Consider the following 15028-nt stretch of genomic DNA (forward strand, 5'->3'; position numbering starts at 1 on the left):
GAGTTACCTTTATTAGGTTCTCTAGCGTCACTGGGGAGTTCATCTCCGGCGGAGGTGATTCAGGTTCCTTGGAGAAAAAAGAAACGTACTTTTGTCAAATATCTGTCAATTTCTTTGTTTGAAAACATCTTTGAATGCGATATCATTCTTAAAAAAACTCCTACCCCTTCAAAAGCTAAAGTATCTTTTTAAGGTAAAGTTCCTAAATGCGGGGACATGTCTTAGAATCGGGTTCTGGCACACCCATGCGGACTCCAAAAAGCTCAAATCTCAATCAACGGTTTTCTTCAGTTGAAATCAAAATAAGTAGATCTTTAGAAATACAAAAAGTAGGTCAACTTATACCTGAATTTGTGGAACTGTTAAGTCACCAACGTACTCTTCTGTCATTGGCTGAGGCAGGCGATGCAGAGATTTACTGGCTGGCATGGGCTGGTCAGCAGCAACACTCAGCGCGCGGAGAAAACCCTCCAAGGGGTCTGGATCGACAGCGAAGTACAGCAGCTTTGAGACAAAAACGTTCCATTAACTCACTTATTGTAACAGTGATTTAAATCAATATTCATCGGTTTAGTTATTCCATTTATCAACTTCCTTCCTCTGTAAATCTTATCGTCACTTTCCCTTACTTTTAGTTCGTATCTCGAATCTCCCATTCTTGGTTTGCACTCACATGATTAGACAGCCATGTTGGTGTACAAAACAAAGCAAAATGTCGCTCGCGTTTTGCCCAATAATAGAGCCAAATTCCCAAAATACTTTTTCGCTATTGTCCAGTACCCAAACAGAAAAACCTTAAATAACAATGACCACAACCAGGTTTTCTGAGCCCGCGAGACTGAGCACCCCCAGCAAACCATTGTTTTAACAAAAACCGCTGGTAAGCAACCTGGTTCTGGTCACTGCTCTCTAAGATCTTCCACCCAAACATGGCCGCCAATGACGTCAGGTGCAAGCCAAGGATTCAAACTGTGCAAGAATAATTAAGGAAAGCATGAGTTCAGTTCGAAAGCGTCGCAGGGATAGAGATCTTGATCACTTTTTAAGAGAATGAAACTAACTGGAAATCAGTCAGAACTCAAATATTTTCAAAATGAGCTATTCAACACAATTTCGTTGTTTGCTGATTAGTCAGATCCTACTTCCTTAATTCTACATGTCGTTTAATTTGGCGCTCGTAAAGTCTCACAAGCACGCACGCACGCACGCACTTACCATATCAACATAATCCAACGTCGCCCCACCGTCATTATGATGGGCAAAGATGTGGAAAAATGCCTGGGGAAAAAAAAGAAAAAGAAAAGAGCTCTCAACTGTTCAAAGCCTAAACACCCGAAAATGTGTCAAGGAAAACACCAATCAGACCCAAGCAACTAACCCGCAAACAATAACGGTAATAGGCCACTTGCACTAGGAGGTCACGTGATCAATGCTTCCCTTAAACAGTAAGCTGTAATTTTGCTGTTGCCAAAAATTGACAGAACACATAAAAATTATCTTACACGCTAAATTTGAGCGGAAACGCATTTACGGGAGATATTTTATGGTACTTTGATTTTTCAACAAAGTAGCATGATTTGTCTTGGCCGCCATGTTGGAGGGCATACTCTTGCCCTCCAACATGGCGGCCAAAACTACTTTTTGCTTATATCTTGTTAAATGTTTGATAGTTGAGTTCAGATGTGCCATAAACGTTACCACATCATCTTTTCAACATTTTCCTTAAAGTTCAAGTACAAAATTTGTGTCAGAAAGCGGTAATTCATAATTTAAAAAAATCAAGTTTTGGTCACGTGACCAGCTACGGACTTTCTCATTTTAAGCAAATGGTGCGGGTTTGAAAAACCAAATCACTATTATTTTGTTTAAGAGATGACCGACTAATAGTGTTTCGAAGGCAAAATCATGTAACTTTCATTTTCATAAAAACGATGTCACATGACCTCTTAGTGCAAGTGGCCTATTAGATAGTGATTTCAGATTTTCAAATCGTCTCCGAGCTTAATACTGTGACTGATCGCTACAGAATCAACACACCCAGAAATACTTTATGAGATTTCCGCGTTTTGTACATTTGATAACCCTTTGGCAACTCTGTTCATGAAGCACGAGGAATGTTAAGGATTTCATGCACTACTGATTCGCAAAGAGGAGTGTGCGGAGTTGCCGGTAGTGTAACCTATTCTCACCAGCGACTGTGGCCGCCTTCACAAAAATACGAATGAAGTCGGTTAGTTTCGATAGAACCTATGGTGCTGCATCGGTAGGGAGTAAAATACGGAAATCTACTTTGATCAATTTGATCTAATAAAGGGCTAACGCTGGAAAAGTCAGCTCACAAATCCGTTGCGGGGTGCAAGGATGGCGCAGTGCATGGTGAGAGCACTCGCCTCCCACCAATTTGGCCTGGGTTCGATTCCCAGACTCAGCGTCAAATGTGGGTTAAGTTTGTTGGTTCTCTTCTCTGCACCGAGAGATTTCTCCGGGTACTCCGGTTTCCCCTCTCCCCAAAAACCAACATTTGACTTGATTTGCGTTAATTGTTGATTTAACTTTGCAGTGTCCCCAATTAGTGCTCCAGCGCTAGAACACTAGAACCTTAAATAAAGTTCCCTTCTTTTCCTTTTTTATTACGATGGTTTATTTGCCCTTATAAACTCGTTTGATAAAACCAGATGTTCAGGTTTTACAAAAGGACACCATTGTAGGAGGCTACGTAGGCAAAAACGTAAGCCGTAAGTAAAGAGAACTTCGCCGAGTGCTGGACACTCTGTCAACCAAACACTCCCATCTTTTCAAGCTATGTTAGTGTACCATGTGTTGGACTAACTCACATCTTTCAGTTTGCCTTGTCTATCAAAAACAGGTGGCACATCGGGATCGCTGGGATGTTCTAGTTCTTCGTGTCCATAAAACCACAAGTCGATCTGCGTACACAACGTTTGTGAAAAGTTAAAATCACAGTCAAATATAATTGACCAGACCCCTTTTCAAGGGGGAAATATGTTTGGTCGCGAGCGAATTTTATTTTCATGTTTTGCTATAATGTGCCTGTTGTTGAGGTGGAAAACTACTCTAAATGGGAAAACGAGGGTGTCCGCGTGACACATCTGGGAGTTTAAGCATGAGGCGTTTATGAGGCACGGACCAAAACCGGAAGTGAACATTATACATGCCAGGAAGACAGTGTCTCCAGGATCCTAAACTAAGTCGCTACTAGAGAAAACATACTTAGCAATATAATTGTGTCTGAAACAACGCACCTCATCAAACTCGTTTTGTGTTATGCTCCCAGCCATCGTCGTGTCCAGTTCCCTGCACCGCTCCAGTGTCATCAAAAGATCTATCTTCGATGCTGGGGGCCAGGGCTGCGCGGCTGCTAGTAGAAATCTCCGCCAGTCGATAAACTCTGTTTCCAAGGCAAGCAATGAGCACACATCCTGAAGCTGTCGATGGAAAATACCCTTTCAAATATTGCTTAAAAGTGAATCACTCAATAATTCATTAAATCCAGCATTCAGTCATTCCGTGTGTAATTTCGTCTCTCAATTAATAATCAATTAATAAGTAAATCAATCAAATAACTAACTTTGCCCTACCTGTGACTGAGTTATGTTCATCCAGGAGTCTGGAAGAAACTCCATACCAAACTAAGGAAAACAAAATAATGAATATTGCTATCACTACGAAAAGCGAAGCAAGAAATCGAGACTGTCTACCTAAATATATAAATTTAGGCAACCCTAAAGGCGGAGCTCCTCAATTATTATTTTTGTTTCCAGATATTTTTATAACTAGTCTGATTACCGTAAGCCCGGTACAGCCTGCTCATTACTATAAATTAGTATTTCCCGAGTTCTTTCTCGCTGTTGTCTCCGTTTTTCATTATTCATCCTGTTTTCTCGTGCTCGTGCTTTCTTTTTCTTCCGGTGCTTGTCAATATAATTTCGTCTCCTTATTCAGGTTCTTTCATGCTCTGTCTCTCGTTGTTTGTCACTAAAATTTCGCAGCTCTCAGCCGCTCTCTTGCACGTTGGGCATCGCTTACTTGTCTGGTTCCTGGTTTTTTTCTTTCTCTGTATCTCGTTCTCTTCTTTTGTCATTGTACAAAAAAAACCACTGTTTAGCTAGCATTTTGGTTGTTTTCAACATTTTTGCTTGTTTTTACTAACTTCCCCGCCAAAAAAAAAAAACGCGGGCTCCAGCCCTTGCATTTTCCCGCCAAAAAAAAACCTGCTGGTTTCAGCAGTGCGACACGCGTATTGCCTTACATGAAAGTTGAAAGACAGACGGCCGTACGATGAGGTCATAACCAAAACCAAAGTCTCTCGGTGTTACGCGTGGAGCTCCGCTAATATATTTATGTAGATAAAGAAGAGTTGAGTTGGTTTTTTTTGGCTCAAGGAACACCCTGACATCTGACAAGAGCACTATTGTCCTATTGGCTAAGGAAACAAGGATACCGCTTCAAAATAAACTTGTGATACCCGATGACTACAAAGACTGTCAGAGAATGAACATGAGATCCGATTTGAGTCTGACTCCCCATGCTATTTATTGATTTATTTACTTTGATCGATAAGTGAGAACAGCGCAAGAACAGCGCAAAAGCGTCAAGTCTGAGTCTACTTTTATCCAACCCCAAGTTAACTTCCGAACTTAAAACGGAAAGAGGATACTTGTTTTTGTATTGCAAATATTTTTTTAGGCTTGTATAGCGATATTTCTTGTTTACAAACGTTAACGTCACATTTCTTTGATATTCAAATTTGTCAACCGCGGAACAAGAGAAGTCATTGTTTCAACAGCCAATAGGCCTTTTGCAACAAACGATCACATGTTACAAAATCCGCCATGCTGGAAGGCAAACTCGTTATTATTCCCCCACTAGGACATTAAAACAAAGGCAAGTCAAGTTTGACTGGTTCAGGCCTCTATTACGTTCTGGCTGGCATATTACGCTTATTTAGCAATAGAATGGGAACATCAGTGGCGACGTCGCGCGCAGCAAAAATACCAATGAGAATTCAGAATAAAGAAGAAAATAATGGACTCTACTCTATTCTGAATTCTCATTGGTTGTTTTTTCTGCGCGCGCCGTCGCCACTGACGCTCCCGTTCTGTTGCTAAATGAGCCTATTAATGACAATGGGTGACGTCACGAGAAATATCGCCATTTATCCCGACGCGCACGTGTTTAGCTTCTCACTGCATTCATGTCGACCCCCTGGGATTCCAAACCAATTTAAAAGAGGATCAAATAAGCACGAACAGTACCGTGAGTGTAGTCATTTCCAAAATGGTATCACAAAACGCGCGGTTTGATATCACACCTGTCGGCGCTCTCTCCACCAACTGCGAATAAAAATATACAACTGGAATGAGAAACTTGATAATTACTGGAAACTCTGGTATTTTTACACGTTAGCAAGGATTTCCTCAATTATCTTCCGCGGGCTTTTGCCGTGGCATCAACACTGTCCTAATTCTTCAAAAGAGGAAGAGGTCCAAGATGGCAGCCATATCGGTAAAGAGGTCCTCTAGCAAGACTGTTGAAAACGAGGATTTAACTGATTGTTGAATAGGTACCCATGTAAAGGTTAAAGAAACGCCACTGGCCGCCATCTTGAAGTTGTTTACAAAAACCACGATCGAAACTACCTCGCGAGGTGGTTTCGATGTTGGTTATTGTAAGTATGTTTCGATCTAGTTTCGTGGGTTCAGTCATCAGGTATGAACGCTTGCTTTAGTCAAACATGTTTCAAACGTTATCAATTTAAACATGATTCGGCCTAGTGTGAACGCGGTGTTAGACTTCCGAGGACACTGTGTGGGATATCAAATTTGGGCTTGCAGTAAATTACGTGCGTGGTTTATTTAGGAGCTTAATGCAAACCTGTTGATAGAGGTGCATCAATTGGGACACAGTGAATGTATCACTCTGGGGAACCTCGATTGGGCTTGGAGGAGGTGGTGGTGTAGGAGTCTTGAATGTTTTCGTATCCTAAGAAAAGAAGATAGGTGAAGTTAATCCATCAATTCTTTCAGTATTCAAAATGGGTAACATGTTACAAAGAAGACCAGTCATACTGATAAGCAATTATCTTTTGATTGTATGAGAGTAGATTTATGAACAGACTCGTCAAAAGAATTTCCACCACCCACACAGTTGACACCACACCAGGAAAAATTCGCTTCGGTCATAATTTGAAATAAGTTAAAAACATATTTTCTTTATGACGAATCGGGGACATTCCAAAAAAAACACATTGCAGGAGTTGAAACTATGACATTCCGATTATAAGTTCGGCGGGGAATCGGGGACACTCGGAAGTTCGGATGCTATACCATTAAGCTAGAGGATATCCGTCGGTCGAGGAAGCCAGGCCATTCAACCGGGTTCAGTTTGCATATCATGGACGTCACGGTGACCATGTTGGTGTACAGAACAATGCAGGAAACGCCTTTTGGGAATTTGACTCTATTATTATGCAAAACTTGTCGGGCCATTTTCTATCGTTTTGTAAACCAACAAGGCCGTCTCATCACGTGGATGCAAACCAAGCATTTTTGTCCTGTCATACTGCAAGGACTAAAATTGGCAATGTGGCATTCTTTGGCAATTGCAGTGAATAAAGTGGAAATGGTAAAATTTTAACCCCGTTAAATGAATTAACCTCGGGGGAAAAAAAGTTTCATTTTTTTTACTAAAACGGCAGTAAATTCTGAGTTGACGAGATCTGTTTAGTAAATATTGGATGGAAAAGCTCGCTTCTTACCAAATCAACAACAAAGTCTTTGTCCTTCAGAAGAATTTCTTCCTGTAGTTTCTCTTCTTTCTCAATCACAAAGCGTATGTGCTCTGCCATTCCTTTGATACTAAAGGTAAATGGAAAAGATGTTGAAAAAATCAATACGAGAATGGTGTTTCCGCTAATAACTTCCCTTACAGCGCGGTAAATTAGCAAAAACAATACGCTAGTACAGAAATTCTTTGATTGCACTCACATGATAAGACGGCCAACAATAGAAAAATGTAGCTCAAGTTCCAAAGGCGTTTTCGCTATTGGTCTTTCCACAAACATGGCGACCGTGACGTCAAGTGCAATCAAAGAATTGTGGAAAAGCAAGCACTAGCAAATTTACACACACAGAATGAAGAAAGAAATGAGGGAAGGTAATCTTCATTGGGCTTTGGGGTTGAATGCGCTTGCGTGCTTCAGTCCTATTCATACTAGACAATTCGGCTACAATACCTTAGGCCTTAAATGAAGTTATTTTTTTACAATTATAATCAACTACAGTCAATGCCGTGAGGATTTCCAGTGGTTTAAGACGCCATCGTGGCAGCTGTGACATCATGTAAAACGAAAGAAGATTTCATCTTGATGTGTGGAGCGGGCGAACTCATCCGGTTTTAAGACTGTTCTTAAAGCCACTTCAGAATATAAACTGAAACATTGAAATGGCCAATACCTTTCAACTTCTTGCAGGAATCTCTCTCCTAACCAATCATCCATGTCTTTATAGGTTGACTCGGCTTTGCCCTGAAAAAAGGAAAGACGAGCGCAACATGTTGGATCCAGCAATATTAGGTCAACATTTTGTATCGGATCTTTATAGAGAACGTCACACCGATCATATTACAATGGTATATATATAAATAGATTCCATGTTGCCGAGCGTCTGTTCAGTAATAGACCACAGAAGACGCCAAAATGTGTTAAGAACGTCAGTAACACACTCGGCTATCGCCTCGTGTGCGACTTTTTTGTTCTTACCACATTTTGACGTCATCTATGATCTATTACTGAACAGACGCACGGCAACATGGAATCTATTTGTTAAGCTGACGACGGCAAAGAAATGAACAAAAGTGAAAAACGCACGTGCAGGGCGTGCAAAGCCATTGTTTTTGCTCACTAAATATGCAAATTTGGGACGTTCTCGTTGCCGTCGCCGTTGTCTTTGCTAAAGCTCTCCATTAATGAAACCGCTGTTTTAGACCACAACACCGATAACTCCGTGCCCTACTCGGCGCATACTCGGAAAAAAACCCGACTGCTCCCGAACAGCTGAACACTGGGATAGAAATATCCGGTTACTAGTCTAGGCGCGCTCTGCGACAAAGATACAGAAGACTCGTAGAAGCAAAGAGATTGATCTAAGTTCAGGTAACACCTGCCAGTACAGAAATGCCACCGACGGCTTTCCTTGATATACTAATCGCCGACCGGATTACCTTGAGTTCCTGAAGCACAGAAATAGCGTGATTCTTGATCATTTCAAGGCGAGTTTTCAATCCGTTATCTGGAATTACAAAGAAGAGTAAAATGTTATCGACAACAAACCAAAGAATATGTAAGCTCCAAATCCACAACACTAGAAATTTCCTTACCTTCCGACTCCACAGCTCCAAGGAATTCTTTTCTAGCTCTCTCTTTTGTTTTCTGCTTCAGTTGTTCTTCCTCTGACTGGCCTTCTTGCTCTTCTTGAGGAGCTTTAAAAAAATCATGCGAGTTGAAAACTTTGAAAACAAAGAACAAGGCATTCGAAAACATAGGATGGGGCCCTCTATAGGCCTTGTACTAATTTCCTTATTCTTCATAAATGAGGGAGTTTGCAAAGAAATTCCAAACGCGGCGCAGACAAGATGGATTGCTTTTCAACCTGGAACTATCCTGGAGAAAATTTCGAGAAAAAAGCTCTACTATACTACCTTGGTGTACAGACCCAGTGTGGAAGATACCCACTTCACTCTTAGTCATTAGGTTCTATTCTGAATGAAATCCCGAGCGTTGACGACTCAATGAACGCTATTGAGGCGCTCCCGCTCGATATGTCGATGGATCCAAAGCCAAAGTGGGCAACTGTGTAGTGGAGTAAATACGTACGTGGTGGCGGTGTCTCGGTTTTAGAGGGTGATCCGCCCTTTCCTGGACTTTTTCGCCCTTTCTTATCTTTCTTCTCTTTAGCTTTCTTCTGCAAAGCTTCTCTTTCTTTTTCTTTTTCAAGCTCTGCCTGTCTGATAGCTTCGGCCTCTTGCTCGGTCTGATCTATCAACGCCTAGTAACGTGGAGAACAGACAACAACTCATTAAAGAGTGCGAACGATGCAGTTATATTTCGCATTGTCAAGTTAATCGGACTACAAGACGAAAGAGATGCACGAGGAGAGACCACAAAGTAGTGTTGTGATCGGTTGGGCTTGCATTTCTAAACGCGTTTAAACGCTTTTTCGTCCTTATAACAGCTTTTTTACAGGAACTTTGTACCAAAGGCCGGTACCTAAAACCGCCGGTCGTTCTTCGGTACTCTCTATTCCCCAGAAACGTCACTTTCAGTATTTGGTAACTTGGACTTCCGAGTAAAGGCCACTTCGGCCTGTAGTGTGACTTACCATTGTTTCAATGATGGTGAGACCAACCATGAATGCATCGAAGACGAGCTATATGATGAAAAGAAAAAAAATGATAAAGATTTAAACCCAGATTGATAAACAATGTTGGAAAGATCTTATCCCTTTAGGAATACGCCTTTCACTGAGTAACAGAATCAAGTGAAATTGGAGAATATAATTGTTACATGTTCGTAATTATAATGTTTATGTACATAATTAAATTGCGAGTGACTAGGTAAGTTAGAGATTGTAGAGGGAGACGTCTCGCATTAAAAGGCCCACATGGAAATATATTTCATCTCAACAAAGGTCTAAATGCACATACTACAGTGTGGAGTGCTTTTTCTGGTCGAAGCTCTTCTACTTCGCAAGAAAATCATGTTCAAGATGCTCGGCCGGTGTGGTCTTTGAGTCATGGACTTACCGTCGCTTTTCTGAATATCAATGGAGTGCATTCCATCTATTATTTTCGGCGTCCAGCACTGGTATGCACAGTATTCTTACATGGTAAGATCAAGAGAACTAAATGCCCATGTGCTTATTATTCCAACTCCAGCGCCACATTCCATTGCACGCTTGAAGGTGATCTAGTGTTTAAACTAAATCCCGGGCCTGTGAACAATGGTCATTGTACCCAAAGGCGACACGCTTCTATAGACAGGCGGGTACTGCAATCAAGACGTAATCCATCTAACTTGATCGACGTAAACAATCTGTCTCGCGGGATCCCTATGATTTCGTATCGCATCAACGACTTGCCGATACGTTCTCCACGCTGTCGGAATATCAACAACCTCAGACCTGTAAATCGACAACCATTTGAAGATAGAAATACCAAACAATCAAACAATCTGTCTCGCGGGATCCCTGTGATTTCGTATCGCATCAACGACTTGCCGATACGTTCTCCGCGCTGTCGGAATATCAACAACCTCAGACCTGTAAATCGACAACCATTTGAAGATAGAAATACCCTGCGTTTCTGTACAATAAACGCACGATCGCTCAATAACAAGGCTGGCGATTTCATTGATTTTATCTGTGATTATAAACCAGATATCGCATCAATAACAGAAACGTGGTTCCACGAAAACGAATCTGCTGCTAGAGTTCTGTGCACCCCTGCAGGATACAATCTTCTTGATTACTCAAGAACAGGACGATTGGGTGGTGGCACTGGGATAATGTTCAGGGAGGATATTAGCGTTTCACAAAACGCAGCTGGGGAATTCCAATCATTTGAATACTCTGAGTGGAACATAACATCAAGAAGCCACCGTTTTCGTTTGATTATCATCTACAGACCACCATACTCTGATGCCCATCCAATCACTACAGGTGTGTTCCTGACTGAATTCTCGGATTATCTAGAGCATGCTGTACTCTGCACCGATCAACTCCTGATTTGTGGTGATTTTAACATCCATGTTGATGTGTCTGACGACCTTGACGCATGTCGGTTTCTTGAACTCTTGGACAGTGTTGGGTTAGACCAGCATGTTTCGGTTCCCACACATATAAGTGGTCACACTTTAGATCTCATTATAACAAGAAACTCTGACCAGTTGCTTGTTTCTTCTCCGTGGACTGATTACTTATTCTCTGACCATCTACCCGTCCACTGTAATATCCAAGTTGAAAAGCCTTTGCTGAAGTCGAAGCGGATATCCTTCAGGAAACTGAAGTCGATTGATATCAGTTCTCTGCGAGATGACCTGTCAAAGTCAGACTTATGCAGCAACGCCATCGACTCTCTTGAGCTAAATGATCTTGTCACCCACTATGACGAAGCTCTGTCATCAGCTCTGGATCGTCATGCACCTCTCATTAATAAGACTGTGACAAAAAGACCGATCGTCCCCTGGTTTAATAATGAGATCAAGACAGCTAAAAGGATGCGCCGCCGAGCTGAACGGAAATGGAGGAAAACGAAACTTTGTCTGGACTTCCTCGACTACAAAGCAAAAAAAAATCGTGCAACCTTTGAGATGAAGAAAGCCAGACAAGAGTTCTATACCGACTTTATAGCGGAGAATAGCCATGATACACGCAAGCTATTTCGTTCTGCAAAAACACTCTTCAATCATGAAAGTGAGTTACATTTTCAAGGCTACTCAGATAGTAATGCGACGCTTGCTTACGATATTGGTAACTTCTTTATCAAAAAAGTCGATGTAATACGAACTGGACTAGATACCGCAGCCGGTAACATCCATTCAGCGGACGAGATGTTTCCCCGAAACCCTGAGATCCACAGCCTCTTCCAGGACTTTAGAACTCTCACTGATAAAGAAGTCAGTAGTCTTATAACAAAAGCAACCAAGAAGACCTGTTCACTGGATCCTATGCCAGCCACCCTTGTTGTTGAGTGTCTTGATGTTTTGCTTCCTGTACTTACTAAGATGATAAACCTGTCACTTCAATCTGGGTGTTTTGCAGATAGATGGAAACACGCTGATGTCCACCCAAAGCTGAAGAAACCAAAAGCTGAAGTCATCTTTCCTAATCTTCGTCCCATAAGTAATCTCACATTTGTCTCGAAACTGACTGAGTGTGCTGTATTTAGTCAAACTCACAATCATTTGACCATTCATGACCTCTACCCGAAAGCCCAGTCATCGTATCGTGAGTGCCATAGTACCGAGACTGCACTTCTCCGCATCAAGAACGACATTCTTATGAATATGAATAGGCAGCACCTAACCCTTCTAGTTTTACTAGATTTAAGTGCTGCCTTTGACACTGTAGACCATGCGATATTGTTAAACCGTCTTAAGTCAGATTTTGGTATCTCTGGTAACGTGCTCTCGTGGTTCAAGTCGTATTTATACCAGCGCTCCCAGTCAGTGTCGATCAATGGTCATACATCTAAAAAGTTCGAGGTGAAATGTGGTGTCCCTCAAGGTTCCTGCCTAGGTCCTCTTCTCTTTGTTCTTTACGCCAGCAAGCTCTTTACCATCATTGAGCGACACCTCCCCCAAGTCCATGCGTACGCCGATGATACTCAGCTCTATGTTGCGTTTAAACCCGATCCCGAACATGCCGCCAACGCAGTGGTAGCCATGGAAGCGTGTATCAACGACATAAGGAAGTGGATGCTGGCTGATCGTTTGAAGATAAATGATGACAAAACGGAATTTTTGGTTATTGGGACTAGGCAGCAACTGGCGAAAGTCAACATTGATTCGATCAATGTGGGAACGGTGGAAGTCTCCTCGTCTTCTGAAGTCAAGAACCTCGGATGCTGGCTCGATAATCAGCTCAAACTAAACAGCCACATCAATCGCCTATGCAAATCTGCCTTCTTTCACTTGTATAACATAAGAAAAATTAGGAAATTCCTCAGTCGTGAAACCACGCAGATCCTGGTCAATGCCCTTGTCACGAGTCGCTTGGACTATTGTAACAGTATACTATACGGTCTACCAGCCACCGAACTTTACAAACTCCAACGGGTACAAAATTCAGCAGCAAGACGTATTTGTAACGTAGGGCGTTTCGATCACATTTCCCCCTCCCTTAAAATGTTACATTGGTTACCCATTAAATTTCGCATTCAGTTTAAGATACTGCTCATTACTTTTAAGGCAATCCACGGTCTTGCACCAGCGTATTTAATTGAATTGATCACCCTTAGGACTCAGTGTACATATAATCTTAGATCTACTAATGAGCTTCTTCTTCAGCCTCCTCGAGTAAAAACTCTAAAGACATTAGGTGATCGTAGCTTTGTAGCGGCTGCACCAGCTTTATGGAACAAATTACCACGTGCAGTCCGCCATTCTCAAAACGTACAAACATTCAAGAAAGCCCTTAAGACTCATTTATTTCGGAAAGCTTATAATTTACAGAATATCTGATCAAGTATGAATTTATAGTTGATATTACGCAATTTTATAGTTGGAATATTAATTAGCTTTAGATTTTTCCATTTTTCATGTAACTGATTTGATTGTAAATAGTAGAATTCTAGTTTTTGTCATTGTAAAGCGCACGAGAGCATCTTCTCATGTATCATGCGCTATAGAAGCAATAAAATTATTATTATTATTATTATTATAACACGTCTTCAAGTGACCTCCGTGGAAACGCGGTAGCCGCCAGAGACTCAAAGAGACATCACCAACCCCCAGAAGCTGGAGACCGCACCCAATTCCAAGAACGACAACGTTCGTTTCCCATGCACTGCCGACCGTTTCAACCCGGCTTTACGTAGAGAAGACGACCCCCACCCAGTTCCCCTTCACCCGCCCCCCCCCCCCCCCCCCCCCCCAAACACACGCACACATATCAAAACGGTTTTTCCAAATGAAATAATCTCAGGAACGGATACAGAGCTCTTAAGCAGGGAGAGGTAAGGAGAAGAACGATATACTTGAGGTATTTCTGCACTTGACGCTATACAAGGATGTTTACCTTTTCATCTAGATCAGATGGTGCCACAGGGGTATCTGGTTTGTCGGCATCAGCTGCCTGGCCCTTTTTCTTGTCTGCTTTTTTATCTTTTCCTTTCCCTGTACCTGGTTCTCCTGATTTGGGACGACGGGGCACTAATGGGATTCTTGGTAGAGACAAAACAAACTCTAGAACTCGTTTAAAAAAAAACAGCTTTTAAGTAAGTTTTAACAGTAACTTCCGCTCAGACCAGGGAAGTGTTAATCACAAAGTACAGTCCTCCTCCTTTTCTCGCAATTCCTTGGAATTATCAGTTCTTCGATTGGATAAACGTTCGATTGGATAAACGGACAAAAATGGTAATTCCAAATGAACTGACAAATTTGCCGTACCCCCCCTCCCCCCACTCTCAAGAAAAAGGGGGCTGGAACTACTTAGGAGGAACTAATCATACGCAAAATAGACTATTCCAAGAATGTTCTCCCCTACTTACCGTGATTTCTGTTCGTCCTCTTGTGGCTCCACAGGTTCAGGTGTTTTGGTTCCCTTGTCCTTGTCCTTTTTGCTTGTTGGGCTTTTAATAACTTCACTCTTTTCAAGGGTTGCTAAGTTGGCTGCGCTCTCACTGCCTCCAGATTTGGATGATGCTGACTGCGGTCTTAAAGTCAGCGGCAGTTCCACCAGTGGTAAGCGCGCGTACTCGCTGATAGCTTCACATGGGATTTTCCCTAAAAATAAGGGGAGAACAAAAATTAACAAGATGAAGATCGCAAGAATCGAGCAAATGAGGTTTTTTTTCCAATGCGATGCCGTGTGAAGCAGTCTCACGTTATGGATCCATCCGTGCTGAGAAATGGAAACGTTACAAATCCTCCTTGAAATATTGAACAAAGTTACCTTGATGGTGAAAATCATGGCTACTCCGAAATGTACGCTTTTACAGTACGCTTTAAGAAACGGTCCAGATAAGAAAGATAGCAACAACGGCAACGAACATGTTGGAATTCAATTGGTATGCAAAAAGGTGATAACTTTTCTATTGTCTGTACTTACTTCTGATTGGCTTAAACAGCAAACGGTTAACAAAACTTCGTAAAGCAGTATTATATTCATCCTTACTTTCCAACCATCTTCCATCTGGTCTCAGTTTAAATGAATTCCACAGAAATCGTATGTGGGGAACATGTAAAATTGTAAACGTTTCTTGGCTTTTGTTTTCAACTCTTGTGATTGAA

The 15028-nt window shown here is 41.8% G+C and overlaps 1 protein-coding gene across 1 annotated transcript in view; it reads right to left on the minus strand.

The window, feature by feature from the left end:
* The window catches only part of LOC137973320 (sperm flagellar protein 2-like), a 60518-nt gene that overhangs the window by 5180 nt on the left and 40310 nt on the right, over positions 1-15028 (minus strand). The window contains exons 42-57 of the mRNA XM_068820109.1: positions 14287-14521; positions 13815-13959; positions 9399-9446; positions 8894-9065; positions 8398-8499; positions 8242-8309; positions 7476-7546; positions 6779-6878; positions 5896-6003; positions 5277-5354; positions 3600-3650; positions 3264-3446; positions 2835-2927; positions 1216-1278; positions 346-504; positions 8-67 (exon numbers count right to left, since the gene is read on the minus strand). Coding sequence (XP_068676210.1) covers positions 8-67; positions 346-504; positions 1216-1278; positions 2835-2927; positions 3264-3446; positions 3600-3650; positions 5277-5354; positions 5896-6003; positions 6779-6878; positions 7476-7546; positions 8242-8309; positions 8398-8499; positions 8894-9065; positions 9399-9446; positions 13815-13959; positions 14287-14521 — 1736 coding nt within the window. The remainder of the gene's footprint in view (positions 1-7; positions 68-345; positions 505-1215; positions 1279-2834; positions 2928-3263; positions 3447-3599; positions 3651-5276; positions 5355-5895; positions 6004-6778; positions 6879-7475; positions 7547-8241; positions 8310-8397; positions 8500-8893; positions 9066-9398; positions 9447-13814; positions 13960-14286; positions 14522-15028) is intronic.

This window comes from Montipora foliosa, chromosome 10 (assembly GCF_036669935.1).
Source record: "Montipora foliosa isolate CH-2021 chromosome 10, ASM3666993v2, whole genome shotgun sequence".
NCBI lineage: Eukaryota > Metazoa > Cnidaria > Anthozoa > Scleractinia > Acroporidae > Montipora > Montipora foliosa.